Source organism: Trachurus trachurus, assembly GCF_905171665.1.
Source record: "Trachurus trachurus genome assembly, chromosome: 2".
Taxonomy (NCBI): domain Eukaryota; kingdom Metazoa; phylum Chordata; class Actinopteri; order Carangiformes; family Carangidae; genus Trachurus; species Trachurus trachurus.
This window is the reverse complement of record NC_139914.1, coordinates 4,162,205-4,175,310: the sequence shown is the minus strand read 5'-3', so window position 1 is coordinate 4,175,310 and position 13,106 is coordinate 4,162,205. Positions and strand designations below refer to the sequence as shown.

The 13,106-nt window shown below is 41.5% G+C and overlaps 2 protein-coding genes across 2 annotated transcripts in view; one reads left to right on the top strand and one right to left on the bottom strand.

Moving 5' to 3' along the window:
- The window catches only part of mcf2la (mcf.2 cell line derived transforming sequence-like a), a 45,327-nt gene extending 36,302 nt beyond the window's left edge, over nt 1-9,025 (bottom strand). Inside the window, exon 1 of the mRNA XM_083989836.1 lies at nt 8,718-9,025. Within this exon, the coding sequence (XP_083845962.1) occupies nt 8,718-8,880 (163 nt within the window). The 5' untranslated portion in view covers nt 8,881-9,025. The remainder of the gene's footprint in view (nt 1-8,717) is intronic.
- Nucleotides 1-13,106, top strand: part of LOC310997897 (uncharacterized protein) — a gene marked incomplete at its 3' end in the record, with an annotated part of 29,865 nt that overhangs the window by 9,795 nt on the left and 6,964 nt on the right. Inside the window, exon 2 of the mRNA XM_083987728.1 lies at nt 12,978-13,021. Coding sequence (XP_083843854.1) covers nt 13,005-13,021 — 17 coding nt within the window. The 5' untranslated portion in view covers nt 12,978-13,004. The remainder of the gene's footprint in view (nt 1-12,977; nt 13,022-13,106) is intronic.

Genomic DNA, 13,106 nt, shown 5'->3' with positions numbered 1-13,106 from the left:
GTGTTTCCCAAGTGAAGCACATGTAGCATTTAGCTGTGGGTTTTAACTACAGGCCAGTAGCGTCAGGCACTGATAGGACGAGCAAAATAGTTTTTGTGTGGGTGGGTGTGTTGTTGTTTTTTTTTCCCACAGCCAGGCAAATGATAGAGTGGGTACAAATAACAGCTTTTCCACAATGTAGAGAGAGAGAGAGAGCAGGTTGGCAACTCCCTCAGTGATTCAGTGATTTGTAAGTTATAATGTCATATTATTTACATGTTTGTTTGTACATGAGCGGGAAAAGCAAGTCACACAGTGCACATTAAAGGGATAGTTCAACATTTTGGCAAATTGGCCCATTGCCTCTAAAACAACTCCGTCTCGTAACGTTCCGTTATAATCTCATAGCGTGGTGAATGTGCAGCTCACAACTTGTCCACCACAGCGTTTTGGAGTTGTTGGATTGTGTATTTGATGAGTTTGATGAAGGGAAACCAAGAAATCCCTTTAGCCTCCGTAGCGTAGCTCTGAGCAGCTTGCGGCTCTGCTCCACCGTTCTAAAAATAGCTTGCACCAACAATGAAAGCTAACGAACCTACTTCCTAAGGCTATGGGGATTATGGTAATGGGCCAATTTGCCAAAAATGTTGAACTATCCCTTTAAGGCTTGTGATCTTCAGGGGTAGAGTGGTGCAGATATATCAGACATTCAGGCGTCGCGCTGCTTTTCACTGCTGCTCTAAGTCTAAAACTCCCCGCTTTGTCCTCCGTGGAATGAATGAAATTAAACTATAGCCGCCACACACACACACACACACTCACACACACACACACACACACACACACACACACACACACACACACACACACACACACACACACACACACACACACACACACACACACACACACACACACACACACACACACACACACACACTCTCTGGAAGTGGGGCAATGCAGCAAAACACAAATAGTGATTATGGGGGGCCTAGAAAGAATGTCCCCCGCCTCCTTGTGCCCTTCCCCCCAAGCCCCTGACATCCCCAATTCATTCATGTTTTTTCTCTCTGTCCGAGCTGAGGAGGCTAAATGACACATAACCCACCAGTCAACTCCGCAGTGTGGTTCAATCAGCTTGTTTGGATTAAAAGTAAAGAGTAAAGTAACTTTAAGGGCCAAATCTCCTCTCACGTACGTCCCTAATATGCTTAATATGGTAATAACACATGTGATAGTTGTCCACTTTTTACAGGATTGAACTAGGCAGCGAGAAGGATTCACATGCAGCTGAAAGCCTGTTTGTGTGTCTGTGTATGTGTATGTGTATGTGAGGGAGAATAAGCCCTGGATTTAAAGGGGTGAAAAGATAGAGAGGAGGAGGAGGAGGAGGAGGAGGAGGGGGGATGAGGCAGTCGGAAAAAAAAAAGCAGCGTAGAGGTGCTCGTGTCTCAATAGGATGAAATAGAGGACATGCCTACATATTTAATGTGTTGGCCTGGTGCTAGGTGATACGGTGGATGTGTTTTCTCCGTGGTGGGTGGGTGGGTGGGGGGTCAAGACAAGTACGAGACTTCACAACTGTAAAACACACACCTGCAGAATATACGGTGTATATATATATACTATATAGCCGACTGTCAATTCATTTCCTCCCAGTTTGGATCCCACAATCATTTCATACCAGTTGAAATTTAATTTTTTAAATGAAAATACATTTACGAGGAGGTGGACGTGCTGTATATTTACAGGAATAACGTGTGTTGTAATGCTAACTCCATTGAAAATAAGCTTCTATTGAAATTTGAAGAGAAATGGTTTGAAAATGTTCTATTAAAACCAAAATTTAGGACCTATTAGGATTGAATCTAATTTTGGTCCTGAATTTTTCTGGTATTCCTCCTCTGGCCATTGAGGTTGGTCGATTGAAAAATATTCCAGAGAAGAACAGAAAATGTGAAATGTGTGAGTTAGATGAAGTGGACAGTGAATCTCATTTCCATTTGTATTGTACAAAGTCTGAGGATTTGAGAGAGGTGTTATTTCATTAAATATGTGGACAAAACCCTGAAATATTCTGGTGCTCTGATGAGCAAAAACAGGAGTGGTTGTTTAATTTCAATGTGTTTAAGACTGCTAGTTTTATTTCTAAAGCCTAGAAAAGACAGGAACATTTGTTTAATTAATTTCTGATGATTTACCTTGAACCCTGGCATTGTTTTCCTTTTCTTTTTTTGGATAATGGTTTTCATAATAGTCATCATAAAGGTCTATCCTCATTATTTCCAGTTAAAAGTTCACCTCCTCACCATCTATTGGGAATTATAAAGCTGAATTTTCACTGTATTTTATAGGCAAAACAGTGACATAGCAAGAAAATAATCATTATGTATCTCCAACTCTGCAGGTATTTGAGATATTTTTGCAGCGTCCGTCTCGCCACGTGATTGAAAGTATTATTTTCTTGGCTCGACGACGACGAGGAGCGTTTTCAAAACAGCATCTCACCTCTGCAGTTAACGCGATTGAGCGATTACAATGATGCCGAACACAAGTGTGTGATTGTGATGAGATTACAGCTAACACTCCTTTACAATGTAATTTGTAAAAAAACTCAATTTGTCAAACAGGACACACACTCTGGTTGCGTCAGTCGTCCGGGGTGACGGAGAGGCAAGAGCCCAATTAAGTCCCATTAAGGTACAGTCCATTAGACACGGTCGGAGCATTAACACACCCAGCTAACGTCGTCTGCTACGTCTCACTCACAGAAACACAAAAGACTGACACACACACACACCTCCTCCTTTTGTTGTGCAGACGTGCTCCTACAGGTTTGCATTGCTAAAACACACACACACACACAAACACACACACACACATTGTTGGTTCAAAGCCGACAGCCAGCTGTTCTCCGCTGGGTAATGGCTGCCAGCGCTGGCGGCCGGTCAAAGTTCACAGCCACAGGAAGCTGCAGAGCTGGCTGATGTTCACTACAACACACACACATACACACAGTGGAGCCCGGCTGGGGACTAAGCAAACAAAAACAAGCATGACCCTGTTGGACGCACAACTCAGACACACAAACACAGAGAGACAGGTCCCATTAATACCAGGAGATCTGCTTTAAGGGGTGAATAGGGTAAAAATCTAAACAAACAGATATCACCATGAAACTTCCCAAGTTTATCACTTACATTAAAGCAGAAGTGAGTGGTCCGGTCGTTTTCGCCAATGCTGCGTTCCAGGCAGGCTTTTGAAATCGTAAATTACAGCTTCAAGTCACAACTTACGACTTTGTAGCGTTTCAGGCAACCCACTCGTGTTTTTCCGACCTGTTTTACCGGTGAAAGTCACTATAACGGCCACTCGTAACTTCCGACCGGTGAACTCGTACCAGATCGAACTGGTACCACTTCACGGTCGGAAAAATACGAGTTTCCTTGAACGCACCATAACAGTCCTCGTCGCTACGTCACCACATTCACGGCGTTCCTTGGCTGCACACACAGCCCTGCATGCCGTTCTCTCTCCTCATTGGATAAAAACTGTAGGATACGATAAATGTTTTCTCTTCGGCTCAGAGCAGAGCAGAGGGACTGAGAGACCCGTGTTTCAGTCCAAACACTCTATGTACAGTAAGTGATTGCTGTCGGAAGATATAACTATTTAAGACTTATATTAACACAAATATATCACTTACTTCTGCTTTAAGACAAATATCTTTTGTATTACAAGTTTTGATAAATGGTATGTTTAAATATGTAAATGAGGCAATATCTAATGAAATATGCGCTCATTTGCATACATTTCCAGAACAGAAATCTGAACAATGGATAAAGCTTCTTGTTTTATTTTGTTGACATATTAGAGTCAGAAGTTTTTACAGAGGAGGATTTTGGATATCTCTTTTTATCACTCTGTAAATGAGAAAATACTGTCACCAGCCCTAAAACAATCACAATTCTCCACGTTTTTATGGGTAAAATGTTGTATAAATCAGGCTGTGAATGATGTATCAACAATCCCCTCTGTAAAAACCTTCAGAGTATAGACAGGAATACAACTGGGAGGTTTTGGTGTCTCTAAGTGGTGCTGAAGTGGAGATTTCTAGCTCAGAGTCTGAGGAAAAACTCATTTTGAGAAAACGGCCTTTAAAGACTTGTACTGTAAAATGACATAGATTGTTAATGTAAATCGTACTTTTACGATTGGTTGTGGATACGGAGGAAATGGCAATTTTTGGAGCCTATATAATTGTTCAGGAGAGAGAAAGACATGATTATGTTTATATGAAACATCAGAAACATAGAGCAGAACCGACAGTGAAGCCGTTCATAATATAATAGAAAAGAGACAGAGACAGAGAGAGAGAGAGAGAGACAACCGAGGCTAAGACAGATGCCTGGCGTCTCCGGTCTGCACCAAACGGAGAGGACGGAGCTGGAATGTAGACTTGAAGGCTCTTTGGAGGTGGGGTGGGTGGGGTATAGAGGGTTAAAAGTTGCTGCGTTGGTATCAAATGCCAGCGGAGAGATGGCCCGACACACCCATGTGTGTGTGTTTGCATATAGCAAGCAAGGATTTACCAGCCGCTCTACAGCTGTGTGTGCGCAAATGTGTGTGTGCGCTTGTGTGAGGGAATCCAAGCTCTATTATCTGGCATTACAGTAGTCAGGGTTTACCAGAGCCCCATCTGTCACTGCTGTGGGACACACACACACACCATGCACACACACCATGCCCAACAACAACTGGGTCACACGGCCAACAGTGGCCTAATGTGTGTGTGTCTCTGTGTGTGTGTGTGTGTGTGTGTAGTGTGCACAAAGCTTGAATTAGAGTGGATCAGAAAAATCAGCAGCGACCAGACAAACATTAAAATATTAGTGATGTCGCAGGAATCCAACCCCGTTGCATCGTCTCTGCCTCCCTCACATCCATATATCAGACCTAGAGCGTGACGGCAAATGAACTTAATGAGTATTAAACCAACAATAAGGAACTTTTCAACCTTCATATCATATTTTCAGAACTTTTGTGACGCTACATCGACTTACAACAGGTTGAATGACACCTCTGCACACGTCACTTCCCCTTTCCCCATTCGTTAAAAAGACGGAAGTCGATGCAAACGCCTACATTCTTGCAAATAATAGTGATATTCACGTGTGTTTACTGTGAAATGATCCAATATAACATTTTATTGATCTTTAAACTCGCCGGTGCATCAGTCGCTGATACAGGGGGCCGATACGGTACTAAAACAAAGTTAAACATTTCTTATTTTCAACAAGATATGATCGATATGACATTGTTTAGCCACAGTTAGACACATTATCTCATCGCTATTCATCCCTCAAACAGCCGCTTCTGTTAATTTCCAATCCAACTGCATGCGACCAGGAGATCAAGATGTTTAAAATGGTTCTTCAGTATTGCTTTAACATGAACAAATACATGATGGATTTTAGTCGTCTGCTCTGCTTTGATGTGAGCTAACGTCCAAATAACTGGTGGCTACGCAGCAGTAATGAGCATTTCTGCGTCGTTAAGACTCCTTTGCTTTTGTTTTAGTGCTAATAATAGTCTCCACTTCAAAGGCTGACAGTTAGTGGTTATGTCTTCACATTGTTTAAAATGTGGCCTGGGATAGGTGAGGTGTGTTTCAAAGACATGCTGTAGCCGACTTGACCTCTCTGCAATGTTTTTTTTTTTGCAAACCTCCACCTGCAATAGAAGCGGATGCGTGCAACAGACCCACTCCCTCTCACGTGAGGCATCTCCTTTGTACAGTCGCCTTGTGGCTTTAAATCCAGGTCCTCCTCCCTTCCTCTCCCTCTCCACCATTAGAGAAAGGAGGACAGAAAACAAACAGTCAAAGCTCAGCTGAGAGTTAAACCAACAGATACAACAACTGCTTCTGGCCACAGCTGCCAGTCAGCTGCACAGAACATGGAAACTGAGAAAGACAGAGTAGAGAGGGAGAGAGAAGGAAAGAAAGAGAAGGAGGCAGCAGGCTGTGTTTTTACTTGCCCTAAAAGAAACTTGCAGCTACAGTATAGGAAAAAACTAGACACAATGAGCTCATGCACTTATCTCTTACTATTTGCATAGAGAGTTGAAGTGGAAATGTGATCGTAATAAGCCGGTCGCTGCTGTTTGTTACTGTGGTGAAACCGAGGAGGTCAGAATGAAAAGGTCAAGAGAAAGTGATCCCTCCTTTTTTTTTTTTTTTTTTTTGAAAGCTTGTAGCTGCCTCGATGAAAAGCAGGAAATACAACGGCTTTTCAAAATAAATCTACTCCATTGCATTTCAATTGCACGATAAACATAATGCAATGGCATACTGTAGTTTTCTGAGTTGCATTATGATGATCGATTTGTTGGATTTTGATCCCCCCTTAGGGATCATTAAAGCTCCGTCCCTCCTGTTTAATCTAATTAAACTCTGTATTGACTTTATTGATTATGGTCTGTCCTGTTTACAGCGTGATGCACTGACTGAACATCAGCTGTTAATGGCTCCCGGGGATGAAATAAATTGACTGAAAGGAGCAGTTCATTACTTACATGAGCTGCCAAACCTAATACAAACAAGATTTTTTTTTTAAAAGCAAATAAATGTTTCACTCACTCACTGACACACACGCACACACACGATCTGTGCCAGATTGCCTTCTGGGAGCTTAGCTGACACTCGTCAACTTCTAATCTTGACTTGGCAAAAACCAACTCTTTGCAAGGATGATACCTTGGTACTTAGTGTGTGTGTGTGTGTGTGTGTGTGTGTGTGTATATGTGTGTGTCATAGGATCATGTCAGTCCATCTGCTAGCAAAGCAAACACACACACTCCATGTCTCTGTGCAGCAGCAGCAACACAAAACAAAACACACCTGAAAAAGCTCCACAAAAGAAAGAGCCAAGAACAGCGAGATCAAATCTCTCTGGCTTATCGTCAACGCAAACTTCCAGAGTTATTATAGGCTCCACCAATGCAAATAAAAAAAAAACACACACACACACAATCAGAGAAACAAAGTCAACCAACGGACACGGAGGACGCACAACAGAGGGGGAAATAAAGGGGGAGGAGACTTTGACATTCAAACGCTCAGAAAAGGGTTTTTGTCCTCACGATGCTCCCAACTGACGAGAAGGAGACGCTCTGTGTTAATGGGACAAATGTGATTAACATGCTGTCAGTGTGCGCTGATGTGCACTGACTGTACTGAGCGAGCTGACTTCTAGGACCCTCAGGAAAAAAAAAACACACACACTGTCCACTCTCCACTTTAGATTGGATTACGTAAGTGTCTGATGGATAGTAATGCCTTCAGCAGGGGGAAAGCATCTTTGTGCAATGAGACAAAATCAATGTGGATAACAAAGTCAGGTCATGTTCATTCATTTAAATCATTCATAAAGTGGTTTACACTCATTTATAAACTACTTTTTACATCTATTTATAAAACACTGCTCCGAACGGGGGAGATTTGTTACACAATGATGATTCCTCTAGTCTGTACTATGATGGTTTATGACGAACATTATTTCCACAACTTCAGGTCAGATGAGCCGAATGTGTGGAACTCGCTGGCTTGAAATAAATGTTATTTTTTATCTCAGTTAACAATGGAGCGTGTAGAAACAAACTTAAAGGTGCAGCGTGTGTTTTCGAAAAGGTTATATTAAAGGGATACTTCACCCAAAATCGATAATTCACCAATTCTCATCAAAACGCTTTAGGAGATCCAGGGGGGGTCCGGCTGTCAACGGATTTTCATATAATGGCGGTGGATAGAGTTCACTTTTGAATGGTCCAAAACACACACTATGAAACATCCAGATACCTCCATACTGCTCGTCTGTACTGACCCAAGTGTCCTGAAGCCGCCACATGATTTGCTGTGAGATGTTCTTCCGTGTTTACATCATACATCTAATGGTTTACAACGACAAACGAACATCTCGCAGCAAATCTCTATTTCCCAACAACTTTTTCATGTGGCGGCTTCAGGACACTTGGGTCAGTACAGACGAGCAGTATGGAGGTATCTGGATGTTTCATAGTGTGTGTTTTGGACCATTCAAAAGTGAACTCTATCCTCCGCCATTATATGAAAATCCGTCACCAGCCGGACCCCCCCTGGAACTCCTAAAGCGTTTTGATTGATGACTCTGAAAGTTCTCCAAACCCTTCCTTGGCATGACGGTGAGTAGACAATTGTTGAATTTGGGTGAAGTATCCCTTTAAATAGCTTTTCCTCCTGATACCTTTTAAAGCCAATTTTCTTTTTAATGTATTTAAAGTCGTGTAGGAGCATGTGCCGTGTGTGTGCATCCATCCATCCTGAGGTTTTAATGATATAAAACATGACTCCATAGCATAGTGCAGCCCTGAGTCGACACCATGACCCAATATTTACTACTAGATAATTGATTATTTAATTTAAACGATCACTTTAACTCCTAAATAGTTTATTATCGTCCTTCCTCACATGAATAAAACATTTTAAAGACGCCACAGCTCTGCAGCTTCTCACAGTTTGTGGATCAGCAGCTGAACAAACATTGAAAACACTGACTCCACTTTAACACCTGGTCTACCTGCAATATAACAACATGATACACACACATGCACACGCACACGCATATACACACACACACACACACACACACACACACACACACACACACACACACACACACACACACACACACACTCTGTACCTGTCATCATCTTCAGCTGCAGCCACAGCCTGGTGATATCGTGGCAGAGTTGAGACACTCGGTTCAGAGCCATCGCGTCGTCGCCGGTACATGTATGCCTCCCTCTTTCACACACACACACACACAACACACACTCACACACAACACACACACACTCAGACATGCACACACTTGCGACACATTCACACACTCATGCTCCGCTGCATGCTCTGTCAGAGGACATCACGGTGAAAGTTCAGACGGTCCATTTTTCCGCCACAGCCGAGGACTTCAGCCGCTTACTGAGCTGTCACTGAGCGGCGCAGCCCACACACACTCACACACACACACACACACGCTCACTCGCTCGCTCCCACACTCACACACACACACACCTCCCCCCTCCTCATTTGTGCCAGCCAGGGAGGCGGAGTCTCAGACGGTCCGCCCCCCCTCTTCTTCAGTCTCACATTTCACACTGTTTTCATCGACAGAGGAAAACTGCATGTGACAGAAAATGGAAAAATCTGAACACAGCACACAAATATGATTAAAGTTTCCTGTCACAGTTTAATTCATTTATTTTCCTTTTGAACCATCTGAGCTCTTTATAACAACATAAACAATTAACTGTCATTAACATTAGTTATTTATTATGTTTATAATTTGATCTCAGTGATGTACGGCTCGGATCAAACATCACTGAGTCGATGCTAACTAGTTTTCCAGAGTCTGTTTACAGTTTGCTGCATGATGTATTTCTTTTAAGCCTCTTAATTATACATAATTAATAAGTTTATCTGCCCCAAACATCATGTGTTTATCTATCTATGCAAATTTAAATAATTATGAACAAACTCTGCATTTTACATGTTGTTTATCTTCATGAAGTCTAGCTTTTCTTATTTGCAGAGATGTGAAAGAGCAACATTCACAATGAAAAACTAAAGAAATCACAAGTTCATTTTTGTTTATTTCTTCATCTCCTGGGTGAATGAGCTCTTGAATGCAAAGCTTTGTTGTAGCTGACATTTAACAGCCAGATATCCCAGGCTCCCAGCAACATGTGAATGCATCACACTGGCTCAATAGTCTCCTATTAAAAATCTGACTCCAAAAATTAGACTGATACACAAGCATGATTTATAGCGTGGTGACTGTAACTAGTCCAGATACAACACTCGTATTAGAGCCAGAGGGAACAGAGTTTGCTTTTTCTCACACTCACTCACACATACACACATATATATATGTACACAATGCCAGTAAAGACAGCAGGGGGACCCACTGTGCCACATACACACAAAAACATTGAATCAGAGAGAAGCTGGACTGGTGTAAATGTGACTCGACCCACAGGAGGTCAGTTTATAAAGCGTTGCCCTGCTGAGCAAAAACAAACAGTTTAAAACCGCCTGTTTATTCACCAGCAGCGTGTTCACACTCATTCACATCAACGGGCCGACACACATCCACACATCCTCACATCCGTCTCTCTCTGTATAAAGTCAGTGGTTTACAGAGTTTGATTCTTTCTAATGTCGTATTCAGACTTAAATAAAGATGTAACCTCGTCATTTACTGCCCAAAAGAAACAGGAGAGGAGCGCAGAAGAGTAATAACATCTTATCATCCTGGCCAAACCTTTGTCAACACATCACACCAATCACAATATTTGACCTAGACAAGAAAAAAAAAAACCAAAAAACGATGGAGTAGCCTGGCTGAGCCTTTAAAATGAGCGAGCCACTTAGAAGTAATTAAAGGTTTAAAGTGTGACAAGCTGCGGTTTGTATTCTTCAGCAAAATTAAAGGCACAATGCAGCAATTTTACTTGGACTCTTATGATCATTTGAAGCCCGAAATTCACAAATTAGTAGCATAAAGTTCCCAGGCACCAAGGGTCTAAATAGAAAAAACAAAAAACAAAACACTCCACAGCATTTTTGAAGCTTGACCCAATTTAAGATCTGCATATCTCTCCAGGCTCTGGCTGTTCTGTTTTTTTTGTTTTGTTTTATCCCGTCCCACTGGTTCCCAGGTAAAAGTCAAGATAAAACTCACTTCCCCTGAAATAACAGAGATTACGCATGAGGAGTTGAAAAACAAGGATGTGTGAGATTAAGAATTAGATTAAGGTTAAATTAAAGATGAATCTGAACCAGTCTCAGATCAGATTATCAATAAACCGAGGGGGAATTCAGAGCCGAGAGGATTTAAAAAAAGATCTGAATACAACAAAGGACGTCCTCTGCGATTGCTGCACATGCCAAGGCCTTGTGCTTAATGTGTGTAGTGTGTTTACCTTATGTCAGATTTAGATGATAAAGCACGTTGGCTGTGGGACAGGAAAAGGCAGAGGGTTTATAATGGATCATTTCCTGTCTGCCGTGATTTATCCTCCAGGAGGTTTCACCGGTTTCACCCGCTGGAGACTGAACACTCAACATCTTTCACCTTTAGTCACATTTGATCTATTCTCCAAATGATTTTTTCTGTCCATGTAAAAGTGAGATCCCAGAATGACGACATGAGTTAAAACAACCTACTTTTCACTCAAGGAGGCAGTAGAAAAAAAGAAATGTTTCGATTTTACAACTAAAAAAAGGGAGGATTAAGTATGAAAATAAGACCAAAGTTGTAATAAAGTAATATTATACTTTTACATGTGCAATTACCTGAAGAATGTTACAACTGAGGACTTCGTCATGACTCACTTTAAACTTAAATCTACTTCGGACATTTGTTGCAGGTGGATTTTATTAGTTTATAAGAAACTTCCTGCTCATGACTCAACATCTGAAACCAGCCACATGATGAACGTTATTATGATGTGAGCTCCGAGCTGCTTTTATGGGAACGTCATCGTCCTCAAATTATATTTACTTCCCGTCATCGGAGGAGGAAAAAAAAAAAAAAAAAAGGTGGATGCTTATGAGAAACGGGGGTTAAAAGGATACAGTTAAAAATATGTGTGTGTTTACATGGGATGCAGAGTAGACTTGTGTTGTGTACGGGATGTTAAGGAGACCTGTTGCTGCCTGTGTGTGGGATGCGGTGCAGACTACAGCTAGAATAACTCCCAGCTGAATTATTTATTTGTCGTCTGTCGGCCAAGACGAAACACTATTGACTCCTTCCGCTCCGGGATCAAACGCTATTGGTCGGCCGGAGCGTAAACAGGAAGAGACCAACAGAGAAGTGAGTAGCAGGACAAAACAAGAAGCAGAGGAGGAGAAGAGGAAGGATGAGGAAGGTGTGAACAAGCGGCCAGTTTAAATGTGAATCGTAACAACACATCAGTCAAAACTTTTTAGTTTAAACCAGATTATATTAAAACAGTTGCAATGACAGAGTGATGGAGCCGGACAGAAAAACAGAAGTGAAAGAGAGGAAAATGTATTTTAAGAAATAAAAAAAAGAACGATATCATGAGCCAACTTCATCTAATTTGCTTCCCTTTTTTTGTTTTGTTTTGGGCAAAACAAAACTGATTCTTCCTCTGTCACCACCAGTACGTTGTGGTATTTCACTCTGCTTTTGGTTACAGTCTTGACCCGAAAAGGTCCCGGTCCCATAGACTTGACACAGAACAGACTGTGTTAAGGGTTAAGGGTTCAAACACACTCTTGTGTCCTGTCAGTCAAAACCAACTGTCTCCATAAACGTTATGTCTGACTGCGAAAAAACTGAACATGTCACTTTGAGTTAAAGTCGTTTTAGCTAAATTTCATTTGCAGAAATTACTCCCTAGACAGAGGAAAATTAAACATTACTATATTGGGACAGACTTTTTTTCTTTTTTTCTCATAAATTAAAATTCATCCTGGGACTTTTAGACATTTTAGGCCTCGACTTATAGTACAGTATATTGATTACTACTCCACGCAGTGATAAAGCTTCAGAAACAGGAAGTCTGCTGTCATTCCGCCACGCTGAAGCCGACCAGGCCGGACCAGGCTAAAGATAACATAAACAGAGAAACTGCTAATTAACGACACAGCCTGGCGCTGAGAAATTACATAAGCTCAATCATCTAATGAAGTAATCAAAACTAAGTGTCAGACAATGGGACATTCAACTCAGAAATAAGATCCAGTTCTTCCCCAGTCATGTTATCCACACCTCTGCGTGCAAACTCCCCTTTACATAATCCTGCATTAAAATTAGCTCTTCTTTGCATGTTCCTCCTCCAGTCTGGAGATTATTTTAATTCTAAATATTTTTTTTATATTTATATTTTTGCAACTTATTCCTCTTTTTCTGCCTTTTTTTTTCCAGGTAAGAAAAGTCTGATGAAGCGAGTGGATGAAACAGCTGTTGAGGTCAGTTTACAGATTTCTCACTCATGTTTTTGGGGGGATGTGTCTGGACTATATGGACGCTGAATATGAAAATAATGTGTAGTGT